Below are 23331 nucleotides of genomic sequence, written 5' to 3'. Positions count from 1 at the left end.
CTTAAGGTGTGTAGGTTTACCTATATGTGTACTGTATGTGAATATTCTGGCCAATATTTCTAGTTAAGTCAGATGAGTCTAGTCCCCAGCCTTTGGATACTCCCTCTGAAGTAGTAAGACAACTGTGCTGTCTGAAACCATGAGAGATAAAGTATTATTGTTTGAAAGTCACTAAGTTTCGAAATAATTTGTTACACAGCATTAGACAACTAGCGCACTTGCGTTTGGACACTGAGTTTACACTACCTCTGTGGATTGAAAAGTCTCAATCTAAAATTTTAGTGTAGAGTGATCTAAAGTAGTGCTCTTTGCTGCCTGGATGAAGCAAACATAAATCATCAAAATATCACAAATATGGTTCCAAGAAATGTACTTACAATTAAAAAAAATCACAACATGCACACAGCAACAAGTCATTCAAAATGAGTTACTCAAGAGCAGAATCAGACACACAGACTGCAGAAATTGGAATTATTACACCAGATATGTTTAATACATTTAAAGAAAGAGAATATCAAACTATGAGAAAGTAACGAGACAATAATATTTGCAAAAAGAACCTCTAGATATGAGAAACAGATTAAAGGACAAAATTACTAACCATTTTACGACTACATATGTAAGACCTTTATTATAAAACTGTTAATAGACATAAAACTATTAATAGACATAAAAGAAGATAGACATTAAAGAAGGCCAATACAAATGAGGAGACATACCATAAAATCACAGATGGAAAGACTGCTGTAAAAGCTACAGTAATTAAGATAGCATGATATTGGCACAAGGATGTTGAACTGACTAAAAGAATAGGACATAGATCAGAAATACGTGAAAATCTGATATACGAGAGCTGGCAGGCAGTCTAGATAGAGGGGAAAGGATGACCTAAATTGGTTTTCCTGATTCCAATCTTTCCCTCCAAACCATTCTCCATATTGCCACCAGAAGGAGCTTTCTAAAGCACAGAACTGGTTGGGTTAATTCTCCACCAAATATATTCAATAACACCCTAGTATGTACTATAGCTTTCTCCCATGTGTATATTAATAGGTTACATAAATTGGAAGAAATGTTGGACTGAATAAATTTAAATATGATTTTTTTTACAGCAAGACTTCTGAAAGATGTTGATATTCTAATAAGGATTGTGAACCTCTAAATGGGGGATAACCCATCTGGCTGATTTCCCCAAACTTGTCAGGAGAAAGCATTGTTTATTTTTTTTTACATAGTTGCTTGATGAACTAGTGTTTCTTGGAACATACACTGGAAATCAAAAGTTATTTCAACTGACATAGCATACAAGGCATTGTGAGAGGCAGATTGATTGCTTTTATACTGTAATCGTTTAGAACAGGAAAGACCCAGAGGGTCCTGGATCCTCCACATTTGGTCAAGTACTTTTAACTTTTTCATTAGTTTCCAGATTTGTAAAACGGGAACAAATTCTATATGTGTATAATGTTTTATATATTTAATAATGCCTGTCATAGGATTGCTGAAAATATTCATACAGGTCCAAGACTTACTGGTACTTTTACTATTGCCTGGAATGATTTGCCCCCTTTCCTATATACCTAGTCCTATTTTTAAAGACCAGCTCAAAAGAAAACCTCTTTGAAGAAGTTTCCTTAATCCAAACCCCTGAAGAGAACCCATGCTTTTCTTCACTTTGTGTCCATAGTACTCTCCATCACACCATTACAACTTTTATTACATTGTATCACAAATTATTCACTTCCAATTTCTAGTTAGAATAAATCAGCAGTGTGGGTAATGTTTAATCAATAACAGTTTTGAATGAATTGGGGATTTTAAAAGTAGTTTTAAAAATTATAAGAGAGAACAATTTAAATGCCAAGTTGGGGGCCAGCCCGGTGGCTCAGGCGGTGGCTCAGGCAGTTGGAGCTCCGTGCTCCTAACTCCAAAGGCTGCCGGTTCAATACCCACATGGGCCAGTGGGCTCTCAACCACAAGGTTGCCAGTTCAACTCCCACCAACAGATGGTGGGCTCTGCCCCCTGCAACTAACAACGCAACTAACAACAGGCAACTGGACCTGGAGCTGAGCTGCGCCCTCCACAACTAAGACTGAAAAAAGAACAACTTGACTTGGAAAAAACAGTCCTGGAAGTACACACTGTTCCCCAATAAAGTTCTGTTTCCTTTCCCCAAGTAAATAAATAAATAAATAAATGGCAAGTTGGATTCAGAGGAAATAATGAAAGACAACCATAAGTATACTGAGTATTTAATAAGTGCCAAGGGCATACGTGTTTTTTTTTTTTTTTTAAATTTGAAACAATTCTGATTTTTGGTCCCAGCCTATTGAAAAATAAGGAGAAATTTATTACAGAATCCAGTGCACTTATAATACTTTGCAAATAAATCCAGGCTTCTCTTGCAGATCTTGAAACAAATTTGCCTATAATTTGATTCCTATAATTCTAATATAAAACATAAAATAAAAAGCAAACAACAAAAAAAAGGAGGCCTTTAACTGCATCTATTTTCAATTGATATCCTTAAAGCACAAACTGAGAAAAGTGCTTAGACCCAAATTCTCAATAAAAATGAAAATAGTTTAATCTTACTAGCAACAAAAGATTTTGAGGGGAAAAAAGTGTTAATCAAGAAATATAAAAAAATACTAGTCAATGCTAGGGAGGGTATTATATTAAGACAGACTTTCATTACCTGTTAGTGAGAATGTAAATTGGTGTTTTGGGGATGCAATTTACATGAAAAGCCTTAAAACAGCCAAATTTAGAAATGAGTCCTAATGAAATACTATGAAATACACATTGTTCACTGTTACTGTAATAAACTGGAAAAAAAAACCCCTAAATATACATACAATAAGGGATGACTAACTAAATTACGGTTTATCTATGAAACCATTTAAAAGGTTATGTATCTAGTTCTTACTAACATAGGTAAATGTTTAAATTATAAGTTTCACAAGGACACGGTCCTTTGCTAGCTTGTTTTCACCGTTTTATTCTTAGGGCATAAAATAAGGCCTAGCATATAAATCTTTTTTAATTAAAACTTTTTTTAGAATTAAAACTTGATGTTTTTCAGAGCGGTTTTAGGTTCATAGCAAAACTGAGCGGAAGGTACAGAGATTTCCAATTTACCCGCCGTCCCTACCCAGGCATAGCCGCCCCATTAGCAACATCCCCCAGCAGAGTGGGGCATTGGGACAATTGATGAACCTACATCATTATCACCCAAGGCCCAATTTACTCCTAGTGTTGTATATTCTATGTGCTTGGAAAATGTATAATGGCATATATCCATCATTATATCATACGGAGCATTTTCACAGCCCTAAAATAATCTTCTGTACTCCACCTATTCATTCTTCTTCCCATCTCAACCCCTGGAAACCACTGATGTTTTTACTGTCTTCCTAGTTTTGCATTTCCCAGAATATCACAGTTGGAATCATACAGTATGTAGCCTTTTCAGATTGGCTGCTTTCACTTAATAATATGCATTTTAAGTTTCCTCCAGATCTTTTCATGGCTTGATAGCGCATTTCTCTTTAGCACTAATATTCCATTGCGTGAATGCACCAATTTGTTTATCCATTTACTTACTGAAGGACATCTTAATTACTTGAAGTTTTGGCAATTATGAATCAAGTTGCTATAAACATTTGAGTGTAGGTTTTTGTGTGGACATGTTTTCAACTCCTTTGGGTAAATAAATACCAAGTAGGGTAATTGTTGGATGGTTTGGTAAGACTATGTTTAGTTTTGTAAGAAACTGCCAAACTAATTGCCTTCCAAAGTGGCTTAACCATTTTACATTCCTACCATTGATAAATGAGAGTTCCTCCACATGAGTTGCTCCACATCCTCACCAGCATTTGGTGTTGTCAGTGTTCTGGATTTTGGCCATTGTAACGTTGTGTACTGCACATAAATTTTAAATAATTTTGCTAAATGAATGCAAAAATAATGCTCAGTGAAAAATATAAAATTGTATAAAATGTGGTTTCTGTGAAAAATCTGTATAGAAAAAGAACTGAACAACACACAACTAAATGGGAAAAGAGGGCATGGGCATTTGTAAAAAGCAGCTTTATTGAGGTATAATTTTACATACCATAAAATTCACCCATTGTATATGTACAGTTTAATTACTTCATTTACACAACTATTATCACCATAATCCATTATCATGGTCAATTTTTGTTTTCTCATTCCATCTTCTCTATATGGTAAAGGAGGACTTATTCTTTGAAAGGCCCCTTTACTGAAAGTTGGGTGGTGTTGAACCATAAAATTATTTTCTAGTCTAAAGATCTGAGTCTAGCTCTTCCATTTGACATGTGCATCTTCTTAGCACAAATAGCATTTGAAAAACAGCTACCGTTAGAAGTAAAACTTGAAGGGTTGAGAAAGTATGATACTGCCTAGATTCTGTTTGGTGTACTGTGGTACACCAAGATTATTATTCTTGGTCCTTCTGCAAATAAAAAGGTTCCCCAGAATAATGAGCACAGCCACAGTTCCCAACGGAAATCTAGGTATTGAATGGAATAAAATGTGAGCCGCTATGGAGTGCTTAATCCTGTCAGCAGAGAATGTAGTACACAAGTTGCGTTGCGTTCCTCCGGCAACCCACAGGGAAAGCTGGCCGCTACAGGCCCTGGGCTGGAGCCATTGATTCTCTGTAAAGCGTTGAGAGAGAGAAGGGACCTCCGGTGTATTCACTTAACTTTCTACAACAGAGAATCCTTTGGGGAAAAGTCGACTGAGATAGGTTAGCACCTAAATACCCTTTACAGCCCCGGCTCCCAGCGTCCCGCCTGCAGCCTCCTACCTGCAGAGAAGCAGAGCAAGAACACTCGGTGCCTCAGGCGGGTCAAACCTAGCACAGTAGGAGCAAAGAACATGGCTTCATCGTCCGGGTGCGCGATCACCAGGAGGGTCCGGCTTTCGCTTCCCAACAGGCCTGCCTGTTCCTGACTCTTCATTCGTTCCAAGAAGTCCCAAACCCAGAAGAAACCGGATGCTAGGACCACCACTATCAAACCCAGGACGCCCACCACTTCCATGCTCTGTAAGTGGCACTGCGCCTGCGCAATAGGGAAACGTGCCGCTGACCCTGACTCCGGCGGGAAAACGGCGCTCGCGGAAATTGAGTTCCGAGTTTAAGTCCGTCCTGCCAGCACGCTCGGCTGGCTTGAGGCTTTAAACGTCGGGTTCCTGTTGTCGTATTACACTGACGCCTCCCAATGCTTCTTTATCGAGTTCTACTTTACGCAGCATTTACGAGGTCTGTGCCAGCTTGGTTTCAGAGCTGAATGAATCCTTTCCCATCCAGTTTTCTACCTTTGTTCTCACAGTACATAGGTTTAAAGAGAAGCATTTTTAAAATAAACCCCACATCTTGAGTACGGGTACACTCCTCTCTTCACCATTTTATAACTCATTTCTTAAAGTCCAGGACTTTTTCGTAACTGTATAGCTAGACAGCCCCTTATCCGGATGAACACCGACTTCATTTTTCCTCAATTTTTGGATGTGAAGTGGTGGCTTCTGTAAAGGAAAAGTGTGCGGTTACGATGAACCGTTCAGTCATTTAATTAGAAGAGTAAGGCTGAGAGCACATTTCGTAGTCACAAGGGCCACAGGCTCCTCTGATTAGTGACTTTAAAGACTGACATCATGGACAAATGGGCTTCGCCCGCATTTCGGTGCTCTTAGTGTGAATTACAGCCGGGGTCCTGGAAAATATCTTGGGTAGGTCCACGCGCACTCCTCCGGCTCCCAGCACGTGGGGCCCGGCTCTCCTCCCCGCAGCCGGGGGACCCAGGAGGCCGCCATCCCGCCGCGTCGCGGAGGAGTCGCAGGACCTGAGGCATGGCCTTCCGCCCTTCCATTTCCCATGTTCGGGGGAAGGCCCCTAGGGCGGGGGAGTCGGCCAGCTCGCGGTGGGCGCCCCAGCTCAGGTGCGCGACGGCAGCGCCCTGGGTCAGGCCGGGCACGGCGCTGCCCCGGCCTGTTTTCGCTTGAGGGGACCGCCGCAGCCAAGCCGCGGGGAGACGTGAGGGGACAGGCGCGGGGCAACCGAGGAAGATCGGCCGAGGTACCAGCCGCGCTCGGCCAGGCGGAGGGAGTCGGTCCCCCAACCTCCCGGAAGGAGGAGGAGCTGGCGCCGGAGCCTCCTTAGCCGGGGCCGCCGGGGCTGGGGGGAGGGAGAGGGGTTGAGTCAAGATGGCGGCTAAGGTGGCGATGCAGCAGCACCCGCGGCGGCGGTGGCTGGAGTGAGCGTCCAGCTCGCCGCGCCGAGCGAGGTCCCGAGGTAGGGACGCGCGCCGGGGCCGCGTCCCGCTCCTCAGGCCCGGGGGCGCGCCAGCTACCACGCTCCGCCAGCTCCCGGTGAGTAGGCCCCGGCGCCCATGGCCCCAGTCTCCCGGCCCCGGCTCGGTTGGGGGCTTCCGAGGGTTCTCAGGACACCGGCCGCGGGGGCGGCTTCACGGCCGGGTGAGGGGAGTCGTGGGCCTTGCAGGTCGGGACCCGCCCCAGCCGCCCGGCCTCTTCCCCTGGGCCGCCCAGTACGAGTCGGGCGCGGCGGGGAGCTGGGGCTGGGTGAGTGGAAGAGGCTTATGGAGTTTGGAGGAAGAATGGGCTGCGGCCAGCCCGGGCCGTCAGAGAGGTGTCCTGTGGGAAGCGAGCATGCGAAGCCCGGAGGGCCGACCGAGGGAGGCAGAGTGGGCCGGGGGAGTCCGGGCGGGGCCGGCACAGGTGGCGGGCCTGGGCTCCCACTGAGGCGGAGTTGGTGGGCGTTTTGGAAGTGTAGAAGGGGTTAGGGATGGTGACAGCGATGGACAAGTGCGTGAAGAGCAAACTAGTTCACCTTTCTAACCGAACAACTCCGGAATGTAATGGCGAAGGGTGAGTAGTGGTGAAGATGGCAAAGATCGGTACCTTGTACATTCTGCCTTTTATTATTGGTGTTTTAATGTGCGAAATTGGTGAATTCTCTTTTTTGGTGGAAGAAGGATTTGAGAAACTAAAATTGAGAAATCAGTCTTAATGGAGAGGAGACTGGATTTGTATTCTTCGAATTAACTGGGTTAGGTGTAGTCGTGTATTAAAGGTGTGGATGGAAATAAGTGATATTTATGAAAAGTGCCCAGGAAGTGTCAGTTTTTTACTCATGTTGCATACCACTGTGCCGCTTCAACAGTTAACCTTGGAGATTAGTGGTATGGGTAATTCTAATCTTTGGGATTAGTATATTTACTTTCATCAGATTTGTTTCCCTAATTATATCTTAATTATATTGAAATTTGCATTTCTTGTGTGCACCCTGGTGAAGCCGTGATGGGAGGCAGAACATTGTGCAAAGAGCAACAGGCCCGGGATTTTAAAATGCCTACAAATATTCATTCATTTGTTAAACATATCTTGATCAATAGCTGCTGCTGATGGGTCATGTGTGATTGTCCCTTGGATAACTGAAGAGTTGATGGCATTATTTAATTTTTAATGATTTTTTGAAAATGTTTTGACGTACCTTTTCATAAAGATATTTATTGGATGAACCAATTTGCCTGGGACTAGGAGGAGACCAATTTTAGAATCTTATTTAGACATGGGTAAAAATAACAGAAGAAATAAGCACAAGTTGTTGGAAAAAGAAATATTGTCTTTATTTTCTCATTCTGTTAAAATCCAGTGGAAGTTTATTTTAATATTTATAGTATACAGTTGCTTTGCCTTGCTTTAAACACACGTGTTAATGGAAATCACGGTTAACACACGTATGTTTAAATAATATGCACATGCATACATAAGGATGTGATTGCTTACAATGCCAAAATAAAATAATCTTTTCTTTTACCAAAGGCTTGCCATATGTTGAACTACTTCCTTGGAGAAAATATGGTATAAAGAGTCCTTATTCTTCCTTTAACTTATGTGACAGTTGGGAACATGATCAGCCTTTCTGTGCTTCAGTTTCCTCACCTGTGATAGTAGGAAAACATCTGCTCTCCTAGGGTTGGCTGTTGTGAGCTTAAGAGAGTTAATAGTTATGAAATTAAACACATTGAAGGGGTTATATTTCTGTGAGGTAGTAACAGCTCCCTCTGCACTCATGAAATGCTTTATTTGCACATCTCTCATGGCATTTACACTTTCTGCATTGTATTTAGGTTTTTATATACCTGTTTTATCTTCTCTTGAGGGCAGGATAGGCCCTTCTCTGATTTTATCTTTACTTTTAAGGCACCATGTAGGATTTTATTTTCTGTGTAGGATATTGACATTGCAAATATTTGTTGAATGAATAAACATTGTATTCTAATTAGAAAAATATATTCACATTACAACTTCTTCGAATATACTTTTTATTTGTCTGCTGTGACCTATCTGTATAGCCATTGATTCTGTCAATGGCTTCTGAAGAATATATTTTTAACTGGATGTCTTGTTGTATTTCGTCATATAGTAAAACATAAGCATTTGGCCTGCCCACATAACTAAAACACACACACAAAATGCCTCACATTAACTTAGGTTTCTTTGAATTTTAATTGAGTAAAAGTTTGTTTCAAGGCTAGGCAAATTTAGATTAGTCAAAATTTTTTAAGATTTTTTTTTTTTTTTTTTTTTAATTTGTGAAGTGATGAGATTTTCTTGTCATTTCTATCTGCAGTTGAAAGCAAAGGCCTTTGAATAGGCCAGGGATTGATTAGGTAAATGTCAGTGTATTTGTTACTCAGGTTTTTGTGTTTGTTTTGTTATTCAGTTTTAATTGTATTTTGTGATCTGTCTTGCAATTTCATATTCTTATTGCTCCCATCTGTTCGTTTACTTCAGATATTGTATTTTACTAGAATACAGTACAAAGATGTAGTAAAAGTTGATCATTTATTATGTTTGGACTTATTTGTTGATTAGAGAGATTAGAGATTTATGTATAGTTCATTTGTTCAACTGGTGTTAACGTGCCTTTATGTTCACGGTACATTGCTAAATGCTATAAAGGTATAAAGTTGAGCAGATTAATATGTGCACAAATAGCTCGGTCTGTGGATTGCCTGATATTTTGTCCTTTTCAAGTTCGAGGATGCAAGAGGTACATTTAGCTAGATGGTTAAGAAAACATTTTGTTTCTTTTTCTGTCAGGACTTATTAGGAGTATTGAAAAGCTATGAAAAGCTTCTGTCATATAGCAGTAACTGTATGTAGAGCATCTGTTTTTTATTCTTATGATGGTGGTTTTCCTTGAACATTTTTACTGTTCTACTGCCATTTTTTTCTACTGCAGAAATGTGTGTGGTCAAAATATTACTTGGATAGTCTTCAGAAACAACATTTTTTTTTTTTCTGGTTTCTCTTTGCATTTGAAGGTGAGACTGTACAAAGCCACATTAATGTTCCTGTGGAGTTCTTCAGTTTGATTCTTCTACATGTGCTGCTGTTACTTTTACTGAAAAGCAATCTCAAAAACAAATCTAAATTGGTTGAAATAAAATGCTAATAATTTATAGAATTATACCATGTAGAGTCAGTCATATAGGTTATCTGCAGATGCTTCTCGATTATCTATAGATGCTCCTTGGTGGGGTTACGTCCTGATAAACCATCCTAAATTGAAAATACGGTTAAGTTGGCAGTGCAGTGAGTACACCTAACCTACCAAACATTATAGGCTAGCCTACCTTAAACACATGCTGGGAACACTTACATTAGCCTACAGTTGGGCAGTTATCTTGAATTTTGTCTCAAGAGTAATTGCCTTCCTTTTCTCACCAGAAGCAGGAGACACAGATGGGCGTTTTGTATGGGTGGGAAAACACATAATATCCAAGTAACACTGGCAATGCAGTGCACTGTAGAGTCTCCGCTGTTCACTCTCTAGTTTGCATGCCTCACTGCTGCTGAGCATCAGCACAGACAGTAGTGCTGTGTACCCCGAGTCCAGGGAAAGATCCTGTATTCGAAGTACGGTTTCTACTGAATACCTATCACTTCTGCACTATCGTGAAGTAGAAAACAGTCGTGAGCTGAACGAATGTAAGTTGGGGACTGTCTATAGTCTTAACCCGTTTTACTGGTGAATAAACTGAGGGTCACAGAAATGATCTGCCTACGTTGTTGTAACTGGGCACTAGCAGAATCCAGTCTTCTGACATCCAGTGTAGTGCACATTCCATTACGCCATATCATCCTGGGGATGAATCAATGTGATGACCAACAATTACTTAAAACAAAAATTGGGGTGGATGGGGAATGACAGATCATTTATTCAGCTTAGATATTGAATTTAAGGTATTTCTTAGCTTTAAATTTCTACAATGAAAATGTAGTTTGAAAAACTTAGTATTGCTTATTGCTCTAAATCAGTAACATGATGATCACTGGGAATTACTTAGTTTGCTAAATTTTTAATCTGCTGTGATCAAATAAAAATGTCTGAGGTTATCTGGACCTAGTGACATTTCATGGAATTTAAGTATTACAGGAAATACTATTATGCTAATGGTTACCTTTATTTTATAAATTATTTTATAAATTAGCTATTAAACAGGTTAAATTATTTTATAAATTAACTATTGCTTGCTTCACTAACTCAAGCTTCTGGCTTTTTAGTATGAGGGACTTCAGTTGTTATATAAAAGCTTAGATAGATAGCATGAACATGCAATGTATTCTTAATGCTACGTTGAAAAGCTCATATATAATATTAGTCATCTGTAAGTACTCATGCCATAAAATTTATTTTAAAGGAAAAGGCATATTATTCTTTTTAAACTGATAACCTCGTATGAATACTGAAGCATGGCATATTTATTCCTTTTGGGTTGTTAAATAATTTGTCTACTTTGTGTAGAATTAAGAAGGGTTGATTTTTCTCATACTGTGCTCTTTTCTGGAATGCTATTTTTCTACCTTACTCTTCCAAATTCTGCCACATCTAAATTCTGCTTATTTTTTTTGAGGGTTTGATCACATGTCACTTCATCCAGGAAGTCGCCCTACTCCCACTTCTCCAAAGATATATGTTTTTCATTCTGAAAATTCTTAATGCTTTACTTGTGCCTCTACTATAATATCATAGTTATTTATGCACATGTTCATGTAGTCCTCACTAGACTGTACGCCCATCGTGGGCACATTTGTATCTTAGTCGTTAATCCTTCCCTGCTCCCACTCTAAAAAGAACACTTTGTACTCAGGAAGTATGTAGGAGAAATTTGTTGAATTCATAAAAAAGCATAGTTGCTAGAGTTATTTAGTGTGGTGGTTGATACATATGTGGGAAGTTGATGGTGAATAGTTTTTGGAAATTAAAAAATGGGTAGGAATTCACCAGTTAAAGGTAAAATGTCTGTAATCAGTGAATTATCAAAGCATTTACTGAAAAAAATGTTTCTGCCATTTACTGGAATTTTTGGGAGAAGGAGAAAGTAAACATGGGATTGATTCATATCAGACTATTTGTATTTCCAGATAATTTAGAATAAGAGTGTGTTAATTTATGTATGCAGGAACTTGTGGAGTAGTTTCAGTGCTAGGAAAAAATTGTGAATTAGGAATATTATTATAGAATCCCTTTGAAAGAACAGTACTGATAAGTTATATCAAAAAGTAAATATTTAAGTAGATTAGTCAAGCACAAAGGAAAAGTCAAGATTACCAAATTATTTTGGTAATTTGGCTGTCCCCCCTTCCAACACACACAGTGTTTACTTGAAGAATAAAACTTGGGATGTTCTTTTGATTTTATTTTAAAACTTGTATAAACTGATAGCAAAACAGAATAAATTGAGGTTGAATTTTTCTAGGAAAATGTGACTCTTAGATTTCTTATGAGGGTCACAGATTGCCTCTTCCCCCATACTTTTATTTAATTGACAGACTCTTTTTGTGATGTTTTTGTTGTCATTCACAGTTCAGAGTCAGAATAATGTTTTAGGCCCTTCATTTCCCTTGACAATAACATACAGATTTGTATAATTTGGAAATGTTTGTTTTAAGTATTAATCATCATGTCTTCAAACTGTTCAAAGACATTTAACTTTGTATTGCTTTTGATTAGTTTTGAATTACAATAACTTTTATGTTTTTGGAATGAAACCAAAACTTGTGCTTTCTAGGAGTTACAGCCTAAAATATACACAGTGTGAATATACCAGATGTAGGGAGTATATAGTCCATTCACTGTGCGGGGGGGAGGGGGTGTGTGGTGTGTGTGTGTGTGTGTGTGTGTGTGTGTGTGTGTAGGTGGGGACAGGAAGGAGGGGAGGGAGGAGGGAACTGAACCAAACAGGAGGGGAGGGGTAGAAACTACTCTATGTTCACACAAAATCATTTTAATGAGTGAAGGATATGTTATTTTAAAATTTTTACTTTCATTTATTATAAGCAATACATTATTTTACAGAAGTACAATGTAGAAGCAAATGAAGAAATTGAAAGTACCACTTTCTAGATTTAATCTGCTAAGTGTTTGTTGAATATTCTTTCAGATTTTTTCTTTGTGTGTGTATAATTTTCTGTATTATGGGATCATACTATATTGTTCTTTTGTATACTACGGTTACATGTTGGTATACTTAGAGCTACTTCTATAATTAACAGCTACATAGTGAAAATACCATAATAGCTACATTATGAAAATACCATCATTTGTTTAATCAATTTTTGGCTATTAGTGTTTTGTTTTGTCAGAAAAACAAAGTGGTAGTGAGTTATTTGTATGTGTGTATGTTTATTTTGTATACTTGTGCAAGCAGCTTTGTAGGATAGATTGCTAAAGTGGAGTGGCTGTTATATGAATGATGTAAATTTGATATGACGCAAGTATGTTGGTATGCCCTAAACCCTGGCCAGCACGGCATACTACAAATTAAAACATTCTGGCAATTTAAGAAGTAGAAAAAATGATTCTAATTGGCCTTTTATTAATCACTATTGAGGTTGAACATTTTTTAAGGAGGGGAGTTGTATTCTATAAATTGCCTGCTGTTGTTCATTGGTTATTTTTTGATGGGTTTATTGGTCTTTTTCAGATTGACTCAAAGAGTTCTTTTCGTATTAGGGTATTCACTTTCTTCATACGTGTGCACATCCTCCCCTCCAGCTATACTTGTGTAGTATTATTATGCAGTCAGATATATCCAGTCCAGCACTATGCTGTCTGTGTGATCTTGGCACATTACTTAACCTCTCTAAGCTATAATTTCCTTATTTGTAGAATAGAGATAATGTAAATAACAGCAAAGTGGCTGGCACATAGTAAGTAATCAATAAATGTTAGCTGTCTTTATTATTAGTCTGTATATGACTTCTGGGTTTCATGCTTTATTTAGAAAGACCTTCCTTACTCTAAAATTTAAAATATCTACCTGTATATTAAACTGAAAAAGAGCAAAGTGAGGAATATTATGTAGAGTATGCTATTGCATATTTGAAAGAGGAAAAATAATGTGTGCATATTTGCTTGTATATCATAGGGTATTTCTGAAATCAAACCCAAGAAACTGTTAACATTGGTTATCGTAGGAAGGAGAACTGAGCGCCTAAGGCACATGCGTGAGAGAAAGACTTTTGACCATATACCTTTTTGTATTTTTAAAACAAGTCCCCAGATTTTAATTTAATATTTTTATGATTTCTTTTTTCTTTCTTTTCCTTTTTTTATAACTTCTACTCTTTATCATCCATCTGGAATTTATTTCTGATATAGGAAGTGAGATAAAGATATATTTGAGGGAATATATATGTGCACATGTTTTCCCCCCCAAATAGTTAGCTAGAAGTGTGGGTACCATTTAGTGAATAATCCATCCATTGCCCCCACTGATTAGATTTGCAACTTTTATCATTCCTTTCAAATATGTTTGGGGCTGTTTCTAATCTGTCTATTATGTTCTCTTGATCTTTTGTTGTATATTACCATATCCTTTAAATTATTATTGTTTTACAATTTTAATACTGGTACGGTTAATCACCTGTTCATTACTGTTTTAAGATTTTGATAATTTTGGTCTACATATTCTTTCAGATGAACTTGAGAATTGATCTGTGGAGTTCAAAAAGAAATCTTGCTGAGACTTTTATGGGGAATACCAATTCTTGACTGGAATATTGAACTTAAAGGTTAATTTAGGAAAATTGACACCTTTATGTACTTCGTATTCTTTTGTTCAAATAGACTTTTATGTTCTTCAGGAGATTTTCAAACTTTAATTCAAACAAGTTCTACACATTTCTTAATTTCTTTGGTTCAACAAATATGGTAGGGAATCAAACGGAATTTATATTCTATGGAGAAAGAGTATATATAATCAAGTAAAACAAACCAATTCATTTTAGGTTATGATTAACCTGTAAAGGAACAGAAAGGGCGATGTAATTGAGAGTAACTGGTGGGAACCTACCTTACAGTGTGGTTGGGAAAGGCCTTTCTGAGAAAATGCCATTTGAACTGAGTTTGAGGAGAACTCAGCCACATGAATAAGCCAGGAAGAACATTCCAGTTGAGAGTAAAGGACAAAGGCCTGAGGCAAGAAAGGTTTGGCTGCAGGGTGAAGGAACTATGAGGACAGACACTTCAGCTGCTGGGGCCTACAGAGCAACTGGGAGAGGAAGCAGGCCAGATTTGGTGGGGCCTTGTGGGCCATGAGTATTGGGATTTTAATTGAAGTTGCATGGTCAACCCTGTGGAATCTTAAGCACAGGAGTGATTTATGTTCTGATTTATGACTTAAAAAAGAACATTTGGCTTTTTGAGTGGAGAAAGTATTGAAGTGGGATGTCCCATTATGTGTCTCATGCAGCAACAGATGAGGATGGGGGTAGTGGAGATGGAGAACCCTGGGAGGCTTGGGGGTTGGGATGTAGAAGGAAGAGTAGTACTCGCAGCTGGAATATGTATTTTTGAGACTTAAGCACTGTTAAGTACTGAGGAGACCGTAGGAGCAAAACGGAGATGGTCCTTGCCCTCACAGGTATCTGGTGGTTTTGTTTATTTTTTATTTTTTGTATAGAATTCAATAAATTTTATTTTCAATCAGTTACTTTTTTTCTGTTTTATTTTGGTATATACCTTAGAAATAAAGACTGTTCATTCTTCTTGTTTTATTTTGCTTCATAACTTTTTAGCAGTCTCTGTTAGTGGGTCAAAAGGGAAGCAGCAGAACATGATTGGAAAGATATCGGTCTCTGAGTTAAAAGAAGTACCTTGGGGAAGTTACTTAGCGTTTCTAAAGCCTTAGAGAAACTAATGAAACTAGGGTTTTAGATGAGCTCATCATGCATGCCCAGCTGTTAGTACATTGCCTTGTACATAATAGGCTCAATAAAGAGTAACTTTTTGTGCTCCTTAGATATTGTCATATCTGTTAATTCTGGCCATGCATCCAAAGTTCAAGTTTTTCTGAATTTAATGCACTGTTATTTTTTGAGTTAATGGAGAGAATTGGCAAATAGTTGCCCAATTTAGCTTTGAAATACATATATTCATTCTTACAGTTGAAGGAGTGAATATTGCTCAACTCAGAGAATTAGTTCAATATAGTGCAACTAAACCACCAAGTTCTCAGTTGTGTATTCTCTACTATGCTGTCCTGGGAAACTTATCTTTTCTCACTTCATGTAGGGATAAAGTAGCACTTTATTTTTTTAATTCAAGATTATTTATTGACTGCCTGTATTCTTAGAATACTCAAATAGTTATACCCCATTAACGTTTCGTTCAGTATCACTCTTTATTGGCGTAGGATAGTTTAACCTACAAGGCCTTTATTTCAGCTCCCATTCATCTATCATCTAAGTGAGATGTCATAACGTAAAAAGACTACACATAAACACCTTGTAAACACCCCAGAGTAGCTCTTACTTTTTTTTTTTTTTTAAAGGGAAGAATGCTTTAATTTATTTTACAGGAGAAATTTTATTCCAGTTTAGAACCACTCTTATCTCATACAAATTACAGAATTCACTTAGATGATTTCTAATCTCTCTCCTCCCTTGGGGGCTGGAATCTGAGATAGGCTTAAGAGGTCAGGTTTCTTTTTTTTTTAAATTGAGTTTATTATTTTTTAATTAAAAAATTTTCAGTTACAGTTGACATATAATATATTAGTTTCAGATGTACAACATAGTGATTAGACATTTATATAATGTAACTTGCAAAGTGATCACCCCAGTAAGTCTATTACCCATATTAATACATATGACATACTAATACATATGACACCGTATTTAGTTATTAAAGTGTTATTGACTCTATTCCCTATGTGGTATTTTATATCCCTATCTTTTTATAACTGGCAATTTGCACATCGTTTTTTTTGCAATTACAGTTGCTATTCAATATTATTTCATATTAGTTACATCTGTAACTAATACAGCATAGTGGTTAGACATTTGTATATTTTACGAAGTAACCCCCCCCCCCCCAATAAGTCTGGTATCCACCTGGCAAAATACGCAGTCTGAGAATTAAATTTGCGAACTCATCCTAGAAAAGGTGCTACACACCTCTTTGCTGAATATCACTACGGTCACCTTCGAAGTACTCCCCTTGGGAAGCTATGCACCGATGCCAGCGCCTAGTCCACCCTTCAAAGCAATTTTGGAACTCTTTTTCTGGAATGGCCATCAGAGCTGTTGTATTACCTTGGATGTCCTGAATGTCATCAAAATGTCTTCCTTTCAATATTTCCTTTATCTTCGGGTAAAGAAAGAAGTCATTGGGGGCCAGATCAGGTGAGTAAGGAGGGTGTTCCAATACACTTATTTGTTTACTGGCTCAAGACTCCCTCACATCCAGTGCTGTGTAAAGTGGTGCATTGTCCTGATGCAGAGCCATGAATTGTTGGTGTAAATTCAGGTCATCCAACTTTTTCATGCAGCCTTTTCAGCACTTCCAAATAATAAACTGGGTTAACAGTTTGTCCAGTTGGTTCAAATTCATAATGAATAATCTCTCTGATACCAAAAAAGTTTAGCAACATTGTGGCAACAAGTTCTTGATCTTAATTGTCAGACCTTATACATAGTTATTACAACATTATTGACTATTTTCCCTATGCTGTACTTTACCTCCCTTTGACAATTTTGTAACTACCAATTTTGTACCTCTTAATCCCTTCACCTTTTCCACCCATTCCCCAATCCCCCTCCCATCTGGCAACCGTAAGTTTTTTCTCTATCTATGAGTCTGTTTCTGTTTTTTGTTGTTTGTTTATCATGTTCTTTAGATTCCATATATAAGTGAAATCATACAGTATTTGCCTTTCTCTGTCTGACTTATTTCACTTAGCATAATACCGTCTTGGTTCATCCATATTGTCGCAAATGGTAAGGTTTCATTCTTTTTTTATGGCCAAGTAATATTCCATGGCATATATGTATCATATCTTCTTTATCCAATTGTCTATTGATGGGTATTTAGGTTGCTTCCATATCTTGGCTATTGTAAATAGTGAACATAGGGGTGCATATGTCTTTTCAAATTAGTGTTTTGGATTTCTTTGGATAAATACCCAGAAGTGGAATTGCTGGCTCATGAGGTAGTTCTATTTTTAATTTTTTGAGGACCCTCCATACTGTTTTCCATAGTGGCTGCACCAATTTGCAATCCCACCAACAATGCATGAGGGGTCCTTTTTCTCCACATCTTTGCCAACACTTGTTTGTTGCTTTATTGATAATAGCCGTTCTGACAGGTGTGAGGTGGTATCTCTGTGGTTTTAATTTGCATTTCTCTGATGATTAGTGATGTTGAGCATCTTTTCATATGTCTGTTGGCCATTGGTTGTCTTCTTTGGAGAAATGTCTGTTCAGGTCCTCTGCCATTTTTCAAATTGGATTGTTTGGTTTTTGGTGTAAAGTTGTGTGAGTTCTTTATAAACTTTGGATATTAATTCCTAATTGGATGTATCATTGGTGAATATCTTCTCCCATTCAGTAGGTTGTCTTTTCATTTTTTTGTTGGTTTCCTTTGCTGTGCAAACCTTTTTTAATTTGATGTAGTTCCATTTGTTTTTCTTTTATTTCCCTTGCCTGAGGAGTCAGAGCAGAAAAAATATTACTACTGTGTTTCCCCGAAAATAAGACCTAGCCGGACCATCAGCTCTCTTGCGTCTTTTGGAGCAAAAATTAATATAAGATCCGGTCGCTCCAAAAGACGCATTAGAGCTGATGGTCCGGCTAGGTCTTATTTTTAGGCAAACACGGTAAGAACAGTGTAAGAGTTTACTGCCTGTTTTCTTCTAGGAGTTTTATGGTTTCAGGCCTTACATTTAAGTTTTTAATCCATTTTGAATTTATTCTTGTACATGGTGTAAGAAAGTGGTCTAGTTTCATTTTTTTGCATGTGTCTATCTAGTTTTCCCAACACCATTTATTGAAGAGATTATTTTTACCCCATTGTATATTCTTGCCTCCTTTGTCATAGATTAATTGACCGCATAGGTGTGGGTGTTTTTTCTGGGCTTTCTGTTCTGTTCTATTGATCAAAGTGTCTGTTTTTATGCTAGTACCATGCTGTTTTGCTTATTGTAGCCTTGTAGTACAGTTTGATATTAGGTAGTGTGATACATCCAACCTTGTTCTTTTTCAAGATTGCTTTGGCATTAGTTGTCTTTTGTAATTCCGTATAAATTTTAGGATTATTTGTTCTAGTACTATGAAAAATGCCATTGGTATTTTGATAGGGATTGCACTGAAACTATAGACTGCTTTGGGTTGTATAGACATTTTTAACAACGTTAATTCCTCCTGTATATGAGCACAGTGTATGCTTCCATTTATTTGTATCTTTCTGTTTTTTCTTTAATGTCTTATAGTTTTCTAAGTGTAGGTCTTTTACCTCCTTGGTTAAATTTATGCCTAGGTATTTTGTTGTTGTTTTCTTTGACACAATTATAAGTGGGATTGTTTTCTCATTTCTCTTTCTGATAGCTTGTTACTGTCGTATAAAAATGCAACTGATTTCTGAATATTAATTTTGTATCTTGCTACTGTACTGAATTCATTTATCAGTTCTAGTAGCTTTTTTTGTGGACTCTTTAGGATTCTCTATGTACGGTATTATGTCATCTGTATGACAAAATAATACCAGTTTTACTTCTTTCTTTCCAATTTGGATGCCTTTTATTGGTTTTTCTTGTCTGATTGCTGTTCAGTAGAAGTGGTGAAAGTGGACATTCTTGTCTTGTTCCTGATCTTAAGGAAAACACTTTTAACTTTCCACTGTTGAGTATGATGTTAGCTGTGGGTTTGCTGTATATGACCTTTATTATATTGAGGTATGTTCCCTCTATTCCCACTTTGTTGAAAGGTTTTTTTTTTTAAATCATAAGTGGATGTTGGATTTTGTCAAATGCTTTCTCTGCATCTATTGATATTATCATATGATTTTTATCTTTCATTTTGTGTATGTGGTCTATCATGTTAATTGTTTTGCAGATACTGAACCAACCTTGCATCCCAGGAATAAATCCCACTTCTTCACGGTGTGTTTATCTGAATTTGGTTTGCTAATATTTGTTGAGGATTTTTGGATCTATATTCAAGGGATATTGGCCTATATATATATATTTTTGTAATGTCTTTGTCTGGTTTTGGAATCAGGGTAATGCTGGCCTCATAAAATGATCTTGGGAGCCTTCTCTCCTCTTCAGTTTTTTTGGAACAGTTTGAGAAGGATAGGTGTAAATTCTTCCTTGAATGTGTGGTAAAATTCACCTGTGAAGCCACGGTCCATGACTTTGGTTTGTTGAGGTTCGCTGTCTTTAAATCACCTCACCTCAGTCTGGAGAGTCTAGGTGGTTGGGATATCCCAGTGGGGTGGTCCTTAGCCTCTCCTTGCCTAATGTATTTTTGGAGTTGTGCTAGAGGTGGGTTTCTTTGTGAGAGCTAGTGCGATCTTATTTGCCTCAGTTTAGTAACTAATATTTTGGCATCTGCAATGTCATAGCGGCCAGTCCTCTAGCCCATACTTGTATATCAGAAGGTTCCATTATTTAATAATTTGAAAGAAAATTGAATTGTATATTTTGAAGGGTGCTTTTTCTGCTTTGGTGAACTGTGGGCTTCATCTTTGTTGTTATTCTTGGTGGATTCATTCTTGCTTACCTAAAGAGGTAAGTCCTGCCACAGTGAAGTACATTTTTATCTTTTGTCCTAAGATGTCTTAGGCCACCTTGAAAACCTATCTAAGTACAATTTGGTTATGCAAAGACTGTAGGCCAAAAGCCAGGAGTTTCTGGTGAGAAGGGATTTTTTTTTTTTTAAGATTGTATTTGAAATTTTGTTGTAAGGTAAGTTTCTTATTGAGTAGTGTGTGTGTGTGTGTGTGTGTGTGTGTGTGTGTGTGTGTGTTTATTGCAGTAGTCCTTTCTTATCTGCAGGGTATAAGTTCTAAGACCTCCAGTGGAATGCTGAAACCATGGATAGTACTGAACCCTATATGCACTATATTTTTGCATACATATATATATGTATGTATATATGTATATACACACGCACATATACATATGTGGTAAAAATATATATCTTTTCACTTACAGGAAGCAGTTTATGCCTTCTCTTTGGCATCTCCAAATTGCCAGCATCACTACTCCTGTGTTTTGTGGCCACTATTAAGTAAAATAAGGGTTGTTTGAACACAAATACTGCGATATTGCAACAGTTGATCTGATAACTGAGAAGCTGCTAAGTGACTAATGGGCAGGTAGCTGCTATATAGCGTGGAGATGCTGGACAAAGGGATGAATCACATCCTGTCGGGATGGAGCGGGACAGCGGGAGATTTAAAACTTACAAATTATTTATTTCTGGAATTTTCCATGTAATGTTTTTGGACTGGTTAACCACAGGTAATTCAAACTGCACGTAAGGTGGGGGGATTACTGTACTTTAATGGAGAGATTAAAAAAGGAATTTAAGTAGAGCAGTTTCATTTTACTGTATTTTATTGCCTGTTTGTAAAATATAGGAGGCTAGTTCTAGGTTTATCTGTAAAATTCAGATAAAAGGTGCTCTTGTCATTTATAACAATGACATTTAATTTTAATACATTATTTCCATTTTAAAATGTGATTATATACGAGTATGTTTATGATATGGGGGAGTTGTATGTAAAAAAACCTTGATCAGCTTACTTAAAAAAATTCACAGAATTTTTACGTGTCATGAGTCAAGCACGTAACTAACCCCGAGTTAATGAGCTTCGGTGCTAAGAACTGAACATAAAACTTGAAACTGCCACTTAAAATGTTCCCTTCCCCTTCAGCCTTAACTTTAAACCAGTTTCTTTTATTTCAGTTGTTTTCAAACTGTAAAGTGTTCTGTGGAGGTATGTTAGTGAGCCAGGACTGGTAAGGGTGAAGGTAGGGCTAAGGAAGAGAGACTGAAAAGATAGTCTAGGTTTTCCATTCTCATTGAATCAGAGTATTTCTCCTTTGTATATTTTATACCTTTATTTGGCGTCCATATAAGATAGTTGAGGGAGGAGTGCTGGTTAAAAACAAAAAGGTCTGAACTATTGCTGTATGTTTCTCATGCTTAAGTTTTGAGGAAGTAGATTGTGGTGGTCTCAAAGCTGCAGTGCTTATGACCAGGGAGGAGTAGGGCCTGCTTTGATCCATAACTTTGTATGCCAGTTAAGGCTAATCTGATTTTGCAGATGTTTTATTGCCACTTGTGTTGAGTGATAGTACCTGACTTTATTTTATTTTGGAGATATTCAAGTTAAGCTTTCCTAAAATCACATCACAAAACTAAGTAAGATATGAAGGATTACTGACAGAAGGAAAACATGGACAAATTATTTGACTCAAATATATTTGAGTGACGTTGAATGAAAGTTGTTGAACTCAGGACTCACTATTGCTGAATATTGAAACAACAACAACCCACAAACACCACTATACTACATGGGTTTCTCATCATGTAGGCCACTGTTGGGAAAAAATTTGGATGATCTTTGCTAGTATCTTTTCTTTTGCCTCTCAATTCCATTTATAGCTTTTACTTCCTTAGGGTATCTGAATTAGGAGGAGAGCTCGGATCATGAAAGAAGTACTGGTGCAGATCAGAATTACTTGGAAAACATTTATAAAATGTTTGTGAACATCATGCAGTGAAATATGCTATAGCAATGGAAAGAGAACGCAAGGTTTTTGTGGACTCGAGAATGATTGTCAAGATATATTGTAAAGTAATAAAAGCAAGCTATAAAACAGTATATATCTACTATGCTACCATTTATGTAGCGGGGAGAGAGAGAGGTTTCTAAAGGATGCTCTAGAAATTAATAACTTTGGTTGTCTTCTGGGAGTACAACTAGGTAATGGAAGTGTGAGAAAATTTTTCTCTTTGTATTCTGTGGTACTTTTAAAACTTATTAAATCATATTAATAATGTCTGTTTCCAAAACCAAAACGAAACAAACACCACCACCATCCAAAACTTCCTGTGCTGGCTTTTCCCATTCCACCTGGAGCAAGTGCAGGTGTGGAGGAGGAGATGCTGCCCAGGTACTTTAAAATGTGTGGTCCCACTGACCATCTCAGCTCCTCAGAGTAGTTCACTACTTAATGAGAAAGCTGCAAAGTTATTGCAGAAAACACTAGCTTCTTCCATTTTTGCCACTCACAACTTTGTGATATTGGAGACATTACTGAATTCCTCTGTGCTTCAGTTCCTGATCTATAAGTCAGTGTTAGCTGGGTAATCTTAAAACCTCCCAGTTCTTAGATTGTTTGACTTCTATGCCTTGTGCTTTGGGAGGGAGCAGGCAGGAAACAGTCTGGCAAGACTGCTGGTTCTGTGTTCTAGTTCTTCCCCTAGGCATGCCTACAACAGAAAAAGTGAAATGAGTACTAAGGATGGTATGTTTATTTAAAATATTCATATGTTACATAGTACCACGTAAAATTTAAAAGGTTCTTTCGGTAAGTTTTAAGGTTAGATTGAATGACACTTCTCTGGGAAATTTTATTTTCTTAACCTAGCTTGGTAAAGAATTTGTTGGTTAAAGGTGGTTACTAGATTTATTGGGGGGATCACTTCGTAAATTATATAAATGTCTAACCACTATGCTGTACACCTGAAATTAATATAACATTGAATGTCAACTGTAATTGAAAAAAAATTGATTAAAATGGGGAAATTGGATCAAGTTGGTGCACAGAATTTTTTTGTTTTCAATTTCCTCCTAAATCCCTTAAAATGATGGAAACAAAACAAAAACTTTATTAAATGACATAAAATCTGAAATGAATGGGGATTTTACATATATTTTTATATGTAATTTTTATTTTAATTATATATAAATA

General features: G+C 37.5%; 2 protein-coding genes across 17 annotated transcripts in view; one reads left to right on the top strand and one right to left on the bottom strand.

Moving 5' to 3' along the window:
- The window catches only part of PIGL (phosphatidylinositol glycan anchor biosynthesis class L), a 60788-nt gene extending 55683 nt beyond the window's left edge, over positions 1 to 5105 (bottom strand). For all 4 annotated transcript variants that reach the window (XR_004421340.1, XR_004421341.1, XM_033090689.1 and 1 more), the window contains exon 1: positions 4839 to 5105. Coding sequence is in view for 2 of the 4 variants with exons in the window: in XM_033090689.1 (XP_032946580.1) it covers positions 4839 to 5073 (235 nt within the window). In the remaining 2 variants the exon portion in view is untranslated. The remainder of the gene's footprint in view (positions 1 to 4838) is intronic.
- Positions 5106 to 6224: 1119 nt separating this feature from the next.
- NCOR1 (nuclear receptor corepressor 1) overlaps positions 6225 to 23331 on the top strand; it is a 165603-nt gene continuing 148496 nt past the window's right edge. For 6 of the 13 annotated variants that reach the window (XM_033090678.1, XM_033090672.1, XM_033090682.1 and 3 more), the window contains exon 1: positions 6233 to 6400. The gene's annotated coding sequence lies outside the window, so the exon portion shown is untranslated. Of the gene's footprint in view, positions 6401 to 23331 lie in introns of all 13 variants that reach the window. The other 7 variants (XM_033090681.1, XM_033090683.1, XM_033090680.1 and 4 more) reach the window with 3 other exon arrangements.

This window comes from Rhinolophus ferrumequinum, chromosome 21 (assembly GCF_004115265.2).
Source record: "Rhinolophus ferrumequinum isolate MPI-CBG mRhiFer1 chromosome 21, mRhiFer1_v1.p, whole genome shotgun sequence".
Taxonomy (NCBI): Eukaryota; Metazoa; Chordata; class Mammalia; order Chiroptera; family Rhinolophidae; genus Rhinolophus; species Rhinolophus ferrumequinum.
The sequence above is the reverse complement of the archived record's forward strand: the minus strand, read 5'-3'. Positions and strand labels throughout refer to the sequence as shown.